Source organism: Sinohyriopsis cumingii, chromosome 18 (assembly GCF_028554795.1).
Source record: "Sinohyriopsis cumingii isolate HCF-2022 chromosome 18, ASM2855479v2, whole genome shotgun sequence".
In the NCBI taxonomy this organism is placed as follows: domain Eukaryota; kingdom Metazoa; phylum Mollusca; class Bivalvia; order Unionida; family Unionidae; genus Sinohyriopsis; species Sinohyriopsis cumingii.
This window is the reverse complement of record NC_142978.1, coordinates 13396185-13412766: the sequence shown is the minus strand read 5'-3', so window position 1 is coordinate 13412766 and position 16582 is coordinate 13396185. Positions and strand designations below refer to the sequence as shown.

At 36.3% G+C, this 16582-nt stretch overlaps 1 protein-coding gene across 2 annotated transcripts; it reads right to left on the bottom strand.

Moving 5' to 3' along the window:
- Positions 1-511: 511 nt before the first annotated feature.
- On the bottom strand, positions 512-16068 carry LOC149776121 (uncharacterized). Of its 2 annotated transcripts, XM_089942372.1 has the most exons (8): positions 15730-16068; positions 15247-15431; positions 10542-10629; positions 9202-9539; positions 8095-8222; positions 6253-6434; positions 2806-2934; positions 512-2226 (listed from the first exon to the last, which is right to left on the bottom strand). In XM_089942372.1, exons 2-8 carry the CDS (start codon positions 15380-15382, stop codon positions 1473-1475), a joined length of 1755 nt encoding a protein of 584 aa, XP_089798498.1. In that variant the 5' UTR covers positions 15383-15431; positions 15730-16068; the 3' UTR covers positions 512-1472. The 2 variants fall into 2 exon arrangements, with proteins under 2 accessions (XP_089798498.1, XP_089798499.1); XM_089942373.1 differs by lacking the exons at positions 15247-15431; positions 15730-16068 and adding an exon at positions 13188-13838.
- Positions 16069-16582: the final 514 nt, after the last annotated feature.

The window sequence follows — 16582 nt, the reverse complement described above, 5'->3', positions numbered from 1 at the left end:
CGCCACTGCTTGACAGGCTATTTTTGCGTTTGGCTGTTGTGCAGATGCCATGAAGGTGATTCATCTTGGGCCTTTTTCTTCGCTTAGGTCTCCGCTTTCATCAGTCTTTAAATAAGAAGACATAAAGGCACTTGCATTTTGTGTGCGTCTTGGCCTTATTTGCAAAATTACTTCCTCCAAATGAGGCTTCATACAGTGCAACAACGTAAGTTTGAATTATTTTTCTTCTATTGGTGATGAAACGTTTTCCTGAATGTATGCAATGAAAGTGGTGGTGTTTTGTTTACGCATAGGTTTTCTGTGCTAACGTTTATTTCCTCCATACGGTGATACCTCTCTGTTGATACACATGATGGTGCTCAAAATCTTTATAAGGTACACAAACCGTTTAATTTTAATACAACGAATCTCTATTTCGTACGCAATCCGTTTGAAATAATACAATGATGATCCAAATCTTTATTTGGTACATAAACCGTGTTTTATAATACAATAATGATCAAAATCTCTATTTCGTACTCAAACCGTTTTATATAATACACGATGATCAAAATCTATTTCTTACATACAAACCGCAAGATGTTATAACGAAAATCTTTCTCATGTAACATAAAATTTCAACACACTTACATGGGCGGATGCAAGATACTCTAACATATGGAGCTTACATAATAATTTATGAATCCTGTCTACATATATACATACATTACGTTAGTACATTGGTCTTTGTATTTAAATCATCAATCTGAGAACTGACAAAAAGAGCTGAATCATGCTTTTAGGCAGTACATTAATATAATTATTTTTGCAACAAGTAAGGGGCAGTACGAAGAAAAACAGTTTACACGAGTTTGAAATTTATGTCCAGACTGATTTTTCAGTCAGTTTATCTATATATCTACATTCTTCTTTAGCACCGCTCCGGTGGCCTAGTGGTTAGAGCGTCCGCCTCGGATGCGGGAGGTCGTGGGTTCGATCCCCGGCCGAGTCATACCAAAGCCTTATAAAAATTGTACTAACAGCTGCCTCGCTTGGCGCTCAGGATTAAGAGGTTAGTATTAGGACTGGTCGGCCTGGTGTCAGGATAATGTGACTGGGTGAGACATCATGCTACATGTCTGCGGCATGATGCCCCAGTGCTAGACATCACTAAAAACTGCCACATTGCAAACATCGTAGCGATATGACTGAAAAATTGTTAAAGCTACGTTAAAAATTCATATCAAACACACACATCTTAAGTCAACCGGTTCATGGGCATACATTATAATTACAATTACAAATATGTATACAATCGTAACTTGGCTGGTGTCTCACATATAGATTGATTGTTTATATCAGTATATAAGAATATTTGCAAGTACGGTCAACAACATTACAATGCAGGTAAGTACATTATATTCTCTCTCTCTCTCTCACACACACTTTGATAGGAACAAACTAGTTGATAATCTCCATATCTTTCGTTTTATTCATTTCCATCTGCTAACTTGAGTAACTTCTGCCCTTCTCATGCTGAGATTCTTCATTGTAGTTTGAGCCTTCAAAGTTTCCTTATAGTTTGAATGGTAAGCATCTCTGATCCGTCTTTGGAGGGACCGATATTCCTCAGTCTTTCGTGGACCTCTAATTCTTGCTATCTTTCGCAGCCGCGCCCTCTTTTGTATCAGTTCTCGGTAATAAATAGCATTCTTTGTGATTGGTTGGAGCAATGGAGTCTTCCCTTTCATGAACCAGTCAACGAGAACCGTCTCTGACCGATCTAATTTTTGACTGACTTGAAGTCTGTTCCCGACATCTTGCGGTTTTTCAGGAGCGTAAGGGTCGACTACTCGAACATTCAAGATATGGAACAATAGCGGTGATAAAATCTGTATTCTTTTTCCTTGTGACGTGGCAAGTCTTCTTGATAGTTTTGTTTCTGTCAAAATTTTCATCATATTCAAAGTATAAGAATTCTTCTTAAATATCAATCTATCAAACATCCGCGTGTTTAGCGTGTAGAATGTGCAGGCGGAGGAGCAAATAACATTGAACAAATTGTATTCTAGGCCAAGGAGGAGTTCGGAGTCGCATATTACCTCCCCTTCTTCTATAAAGCACAGATCAATCATTTTATCAAACTGAATCTTTTCAACTGCGACGTATCCATCGCTACGTCGGATGTAGGATAGCGGTTCCATATTCGCTAGGTGACGTCCACCTTTCACTTGTTTCTTGAAGGAACTGAAAACAAAGCAAGTAGATCCAGAATAACAATAAATGACATAAAAATGCCGGATACAGTGGGTTGAATTCCAAATTAGGCCAGGCTGGGATGAACCACGTGAAGAAATACTTTCTCTCGCATACTGTATTGTCTTTACAGCATGTTTCTCGTTATGAGTCCATGAAATAGATCAAGGAGATGGTAGGGTCTAATTCCTTTACTGCAGTCGAATTGTACCAATTAATCACGAACATTTGTTATTTTCTTGACGATATATAACCCTCAATTGATAGGCATAGAAACGGAGAGAGAGACAGAGACAGAGAGCGAATTAATGTCTGATTTCAGGTGAAATACTTTTATATGAATTCTTTGAAAGGTCAGATTATAAAGAATTATGCTTGCAGCGTAACTATTAGACTTTACTTGTTATGATGCAAGAATTCTTAGGAGAAAGTAATTTGTAAAACTGGCATTAACATTAAGAGGGTGGAAAGGGAGGTAAACCTGGATATGTATCTTGTATGGCTCCGTATTGCACTGTGAATTATACACTGTGGAGAGAGAGAGAGAGTTAAACAATGGTAAGTACTAACACTAATTCTGAGATTGTGGTATCCTCCCTGAGAAGGTTCTGATTCTTGTGTTTTCCTGCAGGCTCTCCAAACAGTAACGGAAATTGTTGCCTGTATTTGTAAGGTTCCGCAGCCAGTCGAGCACGGCCACTACAAGAAAAATACGTTCATAATAATTATTATGTTTACAAAAAATTTCAGTTTCTGTTATTCTGTGTGTGTATATTAATTGTTTGTGCAAGCATGTGTTTCTGTGTGTGTGTGTGTGTGTGTGTGTGTGTGAAGAGAGAGAGAGAGAGAGAGAGAGAGAGACAAAACAAATAAATTAAAGAATACAACGAACAGGTAAATATTGAAATACTGAACATTTCTTTGTGCCAAACAATGAAAGAAAACATGAAATTACGGAACGCCCTCCCTCTCGGCAAAAATTTAGTATACAACGACAGAATAAATTTTAGACGTAGACACTGAGAATAAAAGGAAATGGCAAACGTTGAAAATTGATAACTGATTGTATTCATCGTACCATCATATTCATGTTTACAAACAATGAAAGAAAACATCACCTTGCGAAAAGATAAAAAGAATCCATGCAAAATAAATACAAACTCTACCACCGTGGATGCAATCCAGAAATTAGTCGTCCGTATTCAGTTTGGCAATATTTTACAGATGTAAATTCCGCAAAAGTAACTTATTTTAACACGATATGAATATGTTTCAGAAAAGCAATGTAGAATTTAGGTTGGGCTTAAAGATTTTAATCATAACGCTATCAATTTACATGTCAAAATAAAGGGTCCGAAAAACTGCCTTAGATACAGCGTGCATTTCCATTAGGTCCTAATGACTTTCTTTAACAAAATACATAACTATAGTTACTATCTTCACTTTTACCTTCAAAATAGCCCCTAACGCGCGACTCGGTGAGGGAGGCTAGTCTGTAATTTTATCTTCAAGGTTGAATGTGGCTTTAAGCTCTACATGTGGAAGACCGGAAGAGTATATCTTAGGCTTGAATCCGTTTTATGTTTGGTATGCGGTATCAATCTACTTTTCCTCCTTTGTCTGGCATGCGGCATCAGTGTACTGTCAGTCGTCTGTCTGGCATGCGGCATCAGTATCCTGTCCATCCTCTGTCTGGATTGCGGAATCAGTCTCCTGTCCTCTCATCTGCCTGTCTGGTATGCGGCATCAGCCTCTTCTTCGTCGTCCGTTAGCATTTGTTTGTTATCGCTACCTCGCCTATGGTGGCGCTCACCAGATAATATGTACTTTTGAGAGAGTGACGTATGTAAGGTGAAGTAGTTCGCATTTAAAGCATGCACAGTGGAGAGAATGTTTGCATACCTCTATGCTACATTAATGTAATGTGGGTGATATTTCTTTTGGATATTGTACTTTGGGAAATTTTACATGATTTAAGCACACTGCTAACTAAAATGACTGCTCCCTTGTGTTAAAAATTCAGTCTGAATTAGTCTAAAGTACACTATACACAGCAGCTGCTAAAATAGGGAAAATAAATTTTGCCAGACTAGACAATACCAGCTTCTGAAAGTGCAATGAATGAATTACCAAATATATAAAATGTAAAAAAAGTTATCGGCTCTTTTTTATACAATTTACCTCTGAAGTTCAGGAAGTGAAAATGACCAAGTAGAGCTAGCACTTTTTTGAAAGATGCACATTTGAAGTAAGGCCAAGCTGTATACTCTATAACCCATAGTACACCCATCAATCATACACCAAAATAAAGGGAATTAAAGGTTCTTTGCATTATACCTAAGATATACAAGGCCTTTTTTAAATAGCCAGTATAACCAGTGAGGAAAGCCGGGGAAATTCTTTTTCTTTAAAATCCTAACCCTATGCAAAATGCGAAACTGTATAGCGCCACCTATACTACGAGTGAGAACATCATGAAATGTGGCGTATAGATTCTTCCTGAGGTCTAGTCAGTCTCCAATGAAAATCTTACCCTCCTTGAACAGCATTTCGGCCTTCTTGAAATTCTTGTTGTAGCCGATTCTCATGAAGTGATGGTCCTATTAGCATGAGGATTGTGCTAAAAGACTTGTATGACACGTAGATACGGTCCTAAATTGTGACGATTTTGACATCCAACTCTACTGCCGAAGCGACCATCTCGAAAATCTTGTTATTGCGACGCATCCTATCGGATGTTATGATCAACATGGTGTTTTACGAAATGATTTCTTAAGATATGAAGATGGCCTGATATGAAAATGGTGCTCATCCGGCATCTTATACTGCTGCCATCTTAAAACTATTGTTTTGATCCTTATTCTGAACGGATGGTCAAATCAGTATGAGTTGTTGACATGTGATCAACACGTACATATAGTTTTCATGTAATTCTTTAATGTGTTTATCAACTATTAAATGTATATGTTATCTATGATAATTTCTGTGTCTATAACTAGTACTAAAGCTTTTGATGAATTGCTGTGAACATTGGCAGAGGTCATAGCTGCGATGTTAACATGCAAATACACTTTTATCGTCACGCTCTGCGATATTTTATGTCATTACTACTACTTGCATAAGATATTGTATTTTTTCGGCATGTATATACTTTCTACTCATTTTCAGCGCATAAATACGTTTAAACTATTGGGCATGAACTCCACACACATTAATTTGGTCATAAGCAGATGACATGATTGATTTCTTGGCTATTGCATACATTTTTTAATATTGTTTGTACACATTTTTAATCCTACTGAATTAAAACTTATTTGCGAAAAAAAATATTTTGACGACGGGCCTTTTAAAGATGTATTATTGTCAAAATTCACGTTTCGGTACTATCAGTACTTTGATCCCTCCTTTGGGGTCATTACACTGACTAATATTGTTGGTGCTAATGATATAGGATAGTTGAAGCTTTTTTCTTCTCTAATTCACAGTACTTTATGAACTATGCAATAGTCCATCTCTGTGCGAGTTCCCTCCAGTTTGTATCTCATGCATTACCGAAAGAAATCAGCGGTAGCGAGCCAAGCAAAGAAATTAACACTAACGCAGGAAAGGCATTCAATTGACAACGAGGCTTGAGGGCTCATTATTAGCCGTAAAGAACGGATACTCGGACGGCCGTAAAGAACGGATCCCCGAACGTTCAGTGTTCTTTTGATGCATTCGAAGGTAAAATGTCGCGCTCATGAATAATTCAAAAGCGATAACAGTGATTTGATTGATTCGATACAAATTGCTCTTTCTCTCTACGACGATCTGGTAATACTACAACGAGATTGAACCTATGGTAATACGATAACGAGATTGAGCCCATGACATCCAAGTATACGCAGAGTACATCAGGCCTGGGAATCCAAGCATATTTTTTATATATAGAAAAATGAAAATAACACGTACTGTTATACAACCTAAAAAGATTCTAACAAAGGAAAACAAAACAGAAAGAACAAAGGATATTTTTACCCTGCAAGAAAATGGAGCCCCTTTATTGGCTCCCCCTGTTTTATACATTGTGTTCCAATCTTGTAATCAGATCTTCGTAAAGACCACTGGAGTTGCTTCTGCAATGGAAGAGCCCACTTTGAGAAAAAGGGATGGGTACGTACAAACATCCTCTTTTCCTCTTGATCCTTTTCCTGAGATTCCTGCAGAGGGAATGGACAACCTTATCATTCAAAGTCAATAATTCAATATCAAATCTAATAATAGGGCGATCATCCTGATCTATGGATATCCTGATAGTTCAGACTGGTATATATTTATGGGTATATTTATAATTCAGTCTTTATGATTCAATATCAGAACTAACAAATAAAGCGATCAGAATGATTTATGGGTATGTTTGTCATTCAGCCTCAGTGATTCAATATCAAAACGAACAAGAAGGCGGTAAGAATGGTTTATAGGTATGTTATTCATTCAGCTTTAGTGATTCGATATAAAAACGAACCAGAAGGCTAGAAAACCCCAGATGTTACAGATTTTGTGTCATGAAAACAAAATTAAACTCAAATTAAACACGCACAATGTAATGACCTACTTTGTGTGAAAACTGGATTAAAATATTAATGTATTAAGCTATTGGAGACTATCAAGACTATTTCATGAAATTAAGAAGAAACTGGATATATATATATATATATATATATATATATATATATATATATATATATATATATATATATATATATATATAATTGACTCAGACCAGGACTTGATAATTATTACAAGTTTAAAACCTTTGAAAGCTCTTGTACAATAAATGGAAGGCAATTTTTTATTAAATATATTTGGAAACCGTATAAAAAACGAAGATATAGCCTTTATTAAATGTCTTTAATTATTACAATAATGAAAGCTTGGCAATACGTTTTTTCTGTACATGCATGATACCATTATACAATCAAAAATTTGGATTAACAGCAAATACATCTCGTAAACTGAGTATAGGATCGAACACACTTACCGCTGAGCGGCCTTTACCGAGTATAGGATCGAAAACACTTACCGTTGAGCGGTCTTTACCGAGTATAGGGTCGAAAACACTTACCGTTGAGCGGCCTTTACCGAGTATAGGGTCGAAAACACTTACCGTTGAGCGGCCTTTACCGAGTATAGGGTCGAAAACACTTACCGTTGAGCGGCCTTTACCGAGTATAGGGTCGAAAACACTTACCGTTGAGCGGCCTTTACCGAGTATAGGATCGAACACACTTACCGTTGAGCGGCCTTTACCGAGTATAGGATCGAAAACACTTACCGTTGAGCGGCCTTTACCGAGTATAGGATCGAACACACTTACCGTTGAGCGGCCTTTACCGAGTATAGGATTGAAAACACTTACCGTTGAGCGGCCTTTACCGAGTATAGGATCGAAAACACTTGCCGTTGAGCGGCCTTTACCGAGTATAGGATCGAAAACACTTACCGTTGAGCGGCCTTTACCGAGTATAGGATCGAAAACACTTACCGTTGAGCGGTCTTTAGTCCAGTTAAGTCTGGTTTTGGTCAATATCATAACGCACAAAGTGCCGTGTTCGAGGGACTGAAACCATAAATCAAGTCGATTGCCGTGTTCGAGGGACTGAAACCATAAATCAAGTCGATTGCCGTGTTGAAACTCGACAACCTATCCATGTACCCATACAGATAGAATGTGATCTCGTTTTAGTGGAAACTATGGATCTAACATTTCTCGCAGCTTGTGAAAGATGCCATCAAGCTTTTCTCATGGCTTCTAAAAAGCAAATGCCCCATGAGAACTTTCTGGAAACTACGGAATCAAGACCAGTAGTGAACACTTACCCTGAGAGTAGTATTAAACAGGTCGTGGGTAACAACCAATAGATCTGTAGCTTCGTCCGCGATAACCGAGGCCATCCGTCTATTGGAGGGGTACAACAAGGCGAGTTCTCCAAATGACTCATAACGACCTAAATAAAGCGGAAAATAATTTATTAGCATACCCAAAGTCCTGATTAAACTTACATTACGTATGATGATACTTTCTGATAAGCATTTGGACTGCTCTGGTGGCATAGTGGTTAGAGCGTTCGCCTCGGATGCGAGAAATCGCGGGTTCGAACCCCAGTCGATGTTAATAACAGCTGCCTCGCTAGGCGCTCAACATTAAGAGGTTAGTGTTAGGACTAGTCGGCATTGTGTCAGGATAATGTGACTGGTGGGACATCATGCTACATGTCTGTGGCATGATGCCCCAGTGCTAGATATTACAATACAACTGCCACACTGAATTTTGTTTAAAGCTACGTCAAAAATCCAAATCTCTCTGTCTCTCTCGTTGTCTCTGTCTCTCTGTCTGTCTCTCTCTCTCACACACACACTTATAAGCATTTAATATTCTCGTTTTTCCGTATTTGATATGTACTGCTCTTTTCTTTCTTGTTCGTCTGCATCAGTGGCTTTCCTTAACCGTGTCGTCGCGTAGTGGAATGGATCCCCCACCCCACCCTACCCCACCCTAACCCGCCACACCCATCACATAAGACCGTTTTTATCGTCACTGAATATTAAATCCCGAGTTTTAGCTGTCTCCAGATAATTTTTTTGATAGGTGGTAAGATTTAAGAATGTCTGACACACCATTTTATGGACAACTGAGGTTCGTATGAAGGTTCGGTATTTTCTATTGGCATTCACATTGAAATTACTCCTCCAGATGGCGAGTGTATATTCTGAAACCTTTTGACATCCAGTTTTTGACATTTTGTCAAGCAAAGCTTCCTAAAACAATGAACCAGTCTAAAAGTCGAACAAATTGGATAATACACTCCTGTCAGCTAGATAAATAAAGTGAAGGGTGAGTTATATGGACAATTTGAAGATAGATCTTACTGCTGGATATTTAGCATATGTCATAAACCATAATGAAATAACTGTTTAAAATAATACCTAAAGTATTGACAAGATTTCCAAACTTTTTCCGGTATAGGTAGTCCTTTTTGTCATTTTTGCCTCCAGCAAGATTGTCTTTATCTCCGTCCTGGTCTTTTGTCTCTTTCTCCAAATTCTCTACTTTATTCGCTTCTTCTTCGTCCTTTTTCTCTTTATGCTTATCTTCACCTATATGCCGCCAGTTCTGCTCTTTTTTTGGGCCACTTTTCTTGACCTCAGCTTTTTCCTTTTTGCTCCTTGCCGACTTTTTTTCCTGGGACGGCAGGTCTTCGTTTTCGTTTTCTAGCTTTGGATCGATATAAACGGAGGTAGAACCACGGATAATGATGAAAAATCTGTGAATATAGTTGACTCTGCGTTTAAATATTTGATTTATACATTAAGTAATTATTCATCGATCATTAGAACCACACACAGACACACACACACACACACACATTTGATTTATATATTAAGTAGTTATTCATCGATCATTAGAACTACACACACACACACACACACACACACACACACACACACACACACACACAGTTGATTAATCGGTTGACTAGTTTATAAATAGGTAGGTATATATGTAGGTAAGTTAGCAGTTTAAGGGTTTTTAAATAAACAGTGTACATTTTAGTTTTTGAAATAAACAGTGTACATTTTAGTTTTTGAAATAGGATTCAAGAGGAGTGAACAAATGGATCTTCAAACCGGGGGTGGGGGAGAGGAGGGGGAGGGGGAAACCACAATAAATACAATGCCACCCAAAAATGAGAAAGAAAAACAAAACCAAACTAAGAGAACGACAATGATGTTGATTACTTGTAACGTGGTTCATGCACACTTAAGCTGAATGTATGATCTCGAACTTGCTTTGATGGAATCATTGTAATATATATACAGAGGCGTAGCTGGGGGGGGGGGGCGGAGGGTACATATGTCCCCGGGCGCCAAGGTACAGGGGCGCCAAAATGAGGCTTACAACGTTACATTATAATAACTAAACAAGGGTAATATTCAAAAATGTGATTAAACGGGGAGGGGGCTGGGGTGCATATATATATATATATATATATATATATATATATATATATATATATATATATATATATATATATATACATATATATATATATATATATATATATATATATATATATATATATATATATACATATATATATATATATATATATATATATATATATATATATATATATATATATATATATATATATATATATATATATATATATATACACTTCCTCTTGAGAGTTTATGCACATTTCTGTGTATATGGTCCGATTATAATAATAAACGAATTGACTCAAATAGTAATCAAGACTTACTCCTGGCCTATCTCCCTTTGCTTGACGATAATCTCATCATCATGGCATATTCTGTGCGATGCCCTTTGAAGAAGTCGCACCACTATATCTGTAATAGACCAAATATGAACACTAGCATGTATCGAAAAGCCACTACATCTGTAATAGACCAAATATAAAAACTAGCAATATCGAAAAGCAACTACATCTGTAATAGACCAAATATCAACACTAGCACTTATCGACAAACCACCATATTTGTAATAGACCAAATATGAACACTAGCATGTATAGAAAAACCACTATAACTATAATAGACCAAACATGAACACTAGCAATATCGAAAAGCAACTACATCTGTAATAGACCAAATATCAACACTAGCACTTATCGACAAACCACCATATTTGTAATAGACCAAATATGAACACTAGCATGTATAGAAAAACCACTATAACTATAATAGACCAAACATGAACACTAGCATGTATCGAAAAGCCACTACATCTGTAATAGACCAAATATAAAAACTAGCAATATCGAAAAGCAACTACATCTGTAATAGACCAAATATCAACACTAGCACTTATCGACAAACCACCATATTTGTAATACACCAAATATAAAAACTAGCATGTATCGAAAAGCCACTACATCTGTAATAGACTAAATATGAACACTAGCATATCGAGAAAAACCCAATATGTGTGTAATAGACCAAATATGAACACTAGCAAGTATCGAGAGAAAAAAAACAATATGTATGTAATAGACCAAATATGAACACTAGCATATCGAGAAAAACCCAATATGTGTGTAATAGACCAAATATGAACACTAGCAAGTATCGAGAGAAAAAAACCAATATGTGTGTAATAGACCAAATATGAACACTAGCAAGTATCGAGAGAAAGAAAACAATATGTATGTAATAGACCAAATATGAACACTAGCATGTATCGAGAGAAGAAAAACAATATGTATGTAATAGACCAAATACGAACACTAGCAAGTATCGAGAGAAAAAAAAACAATATGTATGTAATAGACCAAATATGAACACTAGCAAGTATCGAATGTATAAGTAATTATTTTACATTCGATATCTGAGTATTTCATATAGATTAGATTTTTGCTATTGAGTAGAGTTCAATAACGGATTTTTATCAACGATTTAAGAAAACAAATGTGTGTATGGTAGTGATCAAAGTAGAGTATCTCCATCCTCGCCCTAAACAGGAAAATGATCTGAGATGTTGCCTAAATTAATTCCAAATAAAAGAAAACAGAGTTATATAATTCAGTTACCAGTTTCGTCATGTAATCTTCAAGTTGTTTGCAAGGTACATTTGTTGAATTTTGCAACCAGTCAAAGTAGTTATGGGATTAAGGGGGAAACAAATGTCGAACTTATACCGAAGGCTCCAAAATTAGAGTCTCAGACCATGCTTATCTGTGGACAACTATACTTCTAGGTCTTCATCTCTTCTACAATAAACACATCTGGAGATATCTCACATTGATCATACGTATATACTGTAGGTCTTTCATTCCCTGTTAAGGAAGTTTTCGATCACATGTCTGCTTCTAAGAAGAATCAAACATTTTAGAAGGCATGTGTTCTAAAACTAAAGTTACTATGCGAATACCATTTCTCTACATTCATTACGTAGCCTTGACCATATTTTTTTTACCCCTAAGTCAATAGGCTTCTGTTTTACACAGATTGTAAGCCATCCACATACATGTGTGAAAGTACATGGCCAATAGCTAAAGTTTTGTGCAGAAACCATTTTTCATTTTTCAGTCACAATGACCTTGACCGTTGACCTTTTGACTCCAAATCAACAGGATTTTCCATACATCAAATTGAAGACTTCACAATGTTTTGTGCAGGTTTTCGATGGGGAAAAAACACTTATTCAGTCCCCGTGACCTTGACTCTTTGATTTCAAACGAAGATTCTTTATCTGAAGTGCAAGGTATCCAAACACTTTGTTAAAGGTAAAAGTGTAAAACTAAAGTAATTAGGTAATAGACGGACAGGTGGATGAAAAACGGTATTACATCCTTTCCTAAAACATGTGTTAACTCCCCTTAATTTGGACTCTTCAGCATAAAATCCATCCAAACTACACAATATAATGTTACTCCTTCCGGATGCAATCTGGGACAGTAAGTTGATAAAGAACGACATTCTTCTGTTGTGCATTGACAGTCACGATGCCACCAAAAAGAGACTGCCATTAAAATTTGCTATTTCATAACTCTTCCTGTCCGCTCTATCATTTTTCAATTTAAAAAAAAAGAAAAGAAACGAGTCTTCCCATGGTTTTGATACTAGACAGTAGCCACAAGTCGAAACTATAAAAATTATTTTTTTTGTACAAGACAGGTTTTCATTCTGGTGAAATATGTGGAGTTATTTAAACTGAATACAGTTCTAAACTACAGCAATGTCGGTCATCTTGAAAGAAGAACAAGAGGGCTCGAACATAATGATAACCCACTAATCCGCACCCCACCCCCAATTTTTGTGATCATTAAAACTTCAGCCAGTTGATATCATACGTTATCAAGTGGACTTGTGGCAGCTATATGTAATAAAACAGGTGATGTCAAGCTCTTTAATGTTTAAGTGATCTGTTTATTGGGGTGATTTAGTACCTGCCAAGACCCTGCACTTGACGAGGTACAATGAATGAATAGCGTCGGAAATATTCATGTATTCTTCCAGTCATCAGATAAATAATAATTATCTTATTTTACGACTCTATGGTCTTAAAATAAGTACCAAGAGAGAGCAAAACCAACAAGTTTTGTGTAATTGAAAAAAAAAATAATACAATTTACTTCCCTAAAATACAAAGTGAAAGAATTAAAAATAACTTTCAGTAAGGTGGATGAATTCTTAAAGTCCCAAATGTTCTATAAATTCCAAAAGTTTCGAGTAATCCGAATGAGTTCCAAAGCTATCCCAAATGATAGTCTGTATTGTAATGATACATCAATACTATAGATGAATCGCCATGTTATAATCCCATCATGTATTTAAATGAATTCACAGTAATTCCATTACATCTATTATGTATCCAAATAGTCTTTAAATGAATGTTAGAGCACTGTAATTCCAACGAGTGATTAAATTTAAAAAAATTAATTAATCCTCCCTCAAGACTGATAGTACTACTAAGAAGGCACCAATTCTATAAAATAATTATATTATATAGATTTCCAATACGCATTAGAGACAATGCAATACGAAGCTGGAATGATTCATTTTGGCATTTAGAAATCCTTCTGCCAGTAAACAGATCATCTGTTATAACACCGACCAATAAAGAACTAGGCTAGCTTGGCTTCTCGCTAAAATTCATGTCCTTGTCTGATCAAGTGATGTTTACTTGTACTGACAGTACGACTCATCCATGGCATATTATGAATGAATTGACGCACTTGATACATGACTCATCTTACATATACATATATATATATATATATATATATATATATATATATATATATATATATATATATATATATATATATATATATATATCGCAAATCACTTGAGAAATACACGATTTAGTTATGATTATTTTGATTAGAATTAATTCCACGAAAAACACGACTGGTAAACAGTTCATAGATGAAGCATCTCTATAAAACTGTTGAAGTTTGCTGCCACAAATCAGCATCAAAATAAAAATTTTCTAATGACGTGCAAAGACAGGAACAGTTTTATCTAAAGGAAGGGGGAAACTGGCGATAAAATCGCATACCCCTACTCCTGATTAACAAAAGGTAACGAACTCTCGCGGTTCGAAATCTGCTCCCTCGATAGTTATACCGTTTGATAATATCACCACAAAGAAGACACCCCAAGCCTTTCCCCCATGTATCCATTGTGGATTCTTCCATTCCAGGTCTACTTCGGAGTGAATGCGACTAGATCGAAACATGTGAAGAATATAGTGAAGTAACAGATTAGCTGAAATCACATACGAAATTTGATTTTCATAATGTTCTTGACCGCACCCCACCCCCAGGAAAATTACATTTAAATTGCTGTTTTGGGTATGCATGTTTTATGCACATCATTCCCCAACAGTCCACGTACACCATGAAGTAGAAGCCTCCACAATGGATTTAAATGAAGAAGATACGAACCAACACAGAAACTCGAAAGTGGCCATTAAAAACTCATTAAGGTACTTAAATCGTACAGGAGGAAAGTTTCTAATGCCTTATTTACGGTGGTACATTGCTACACAAATCCACACAAAGAGACAGCCGCTAACGCTCTGAAAGTTCAACCGAAAAACTGAAGAGCGCGTTGGTAAGGTGGTAATTAGATAATCTGAAAGGCAAGTCCTTTAGACGGACAAAAGAAAACCAAGGGAAACTTGCTGACATTGATATTATAAATTAACTGTGGGTTTGTTGTGTTTTTTTGGCGTAAGAGCATAATGTTCATAGGCAATATAACATTGGAAACTATTGACAGAAGGATAACTATAAGTCTTTCCTAAACCTCTGAATTTAATAACGACACTGCCGTTCCATCCGAAATTTGGTGTCAGCGGTCTTGTAAATCCTCCCTTGATCCACTTGTTTGAAATCAAAATTGTGTTGCTCACCATAGGTTAATTTCGAATCCCAGTGCAGGTGAAAATAAATTTTAGTCTATATTATATGTGTTTGAATACGTATCCTTGCCACCCACCTGTTCGTAATCCTTTCAGACATGGCGCTTTCATCATAATGATCGGTAGAATCATGTTCAAATCCCTCTCGAACCTACAGTCAGGTGGTGCAGTCACAAACTGCACGAGAATGTCACTAATCTTGTTGGATGCCATTGTAGAATGTTTTCGGTTTAATAAAGACTTTTACATCTATTCTAGAGGTCTGCAAATTTTAAAAAAATACACAATTAGATATTGGCACCATCTCTTGCAGTTAACAAATTAGCAAATGTAATGTCAATAAAATACTTGGATATAATCATTTAAATATTGTATACACACACACGCACGCACGCACATACATGCATGCATGCATACATACATACATACATACATACATACATACATACATACATATAAAGTCTCCATTAACTCACTATAGAGATGGATAAACGCATATATAGAAATATCATTGTGAGTATGTGGAGAGAGAGAGAGAGAGAGAGAGAGAGATTACTTACTGTAAAGTGAAATTTCGTTCATATTTTGTTTTGGCGTCATCATTTCTATCAGAGTAGAGCGAGTGCAGGTCGAAAATATCAACATCTAAAAACGTTTTGGATAAAGTTGTAACACTATTGTTAAAAATTAAATATAAATACATTATATGGCTTCCATTAATGCGCAATTAATAATGTATACACATCTCAAGGACTTTTGACGTTCTTTATAGCCAGTCTATGTTAAAACCTCTGCTCGAAATATTCACAGTTTGGAAGACAATGCACGAAATGACTTCAACAAATAAAGCGTTGTATATGTTAATAGCCTAGCGTTAGCTGGCATTTGTTGTTTAAACAGGTCTATGTTCACGGCTTGATATGGTGCAGATATGGTGATAACGCGTGTTTATCATACAAAATCTAAGTACACATTGTTTATTGGCTGCCCTGGTGTATTGTAAAACTTGTAAGGTTATCCTATCTACTATGCGAATGCTAGCTCACGTCTCTTGGCAAGTCGACTAGACTTTAATGGACAATCGTTTATCTGGTATTGAACGAGAATATAGTTATTGTTTGATTAGGTACAAATTCTATCCATGTAAGGGACTGAAAAAACAATACAAGTGCCCCTTTTCTTCTAAAGAGGTTAAAAGACTACAGTCAGGTCCTTCTGTTTACCTTTATGTTTATGAAATTACCCAGTCCTATTTTTTCCCACGACCATCATGACCACCACCACCACCACCATCAACACCCTCATCATTTTCCTCCTCCTTACCTTTCCAATACGTCAATTAATGACTTGTAATATATAGGCCTCGGTCGAATTCAATAAAGCTTATCAGCTTCTTCTTATGTATATCTGCAA

Excerpts from the sequence above, each read along its gene's own strand:
- LOC149776121 (XM_089942372.1), bottom strand. The coding sequence starts at position 15,382 with ATGGCATCCAACAAGATTAGTGACATTCTCGTGCAGTTTGTGACTGCA. Across the intron at positions 9,540-10,541 it reads CAAAGGGAGATAGGCCAGGA|ATTTTTCATCATTATCCGTG; the intron begins GTAAGTCTTGAT and ends CTATATTCACAG. Across the intron at positions 8,223-9,201 it reads AAATCTTGTCAATACTTTAG|GTCGTTATGAGTCATTTGGA; the intron begins GTATTATTTTAA and ends CGCTTTATTTAG.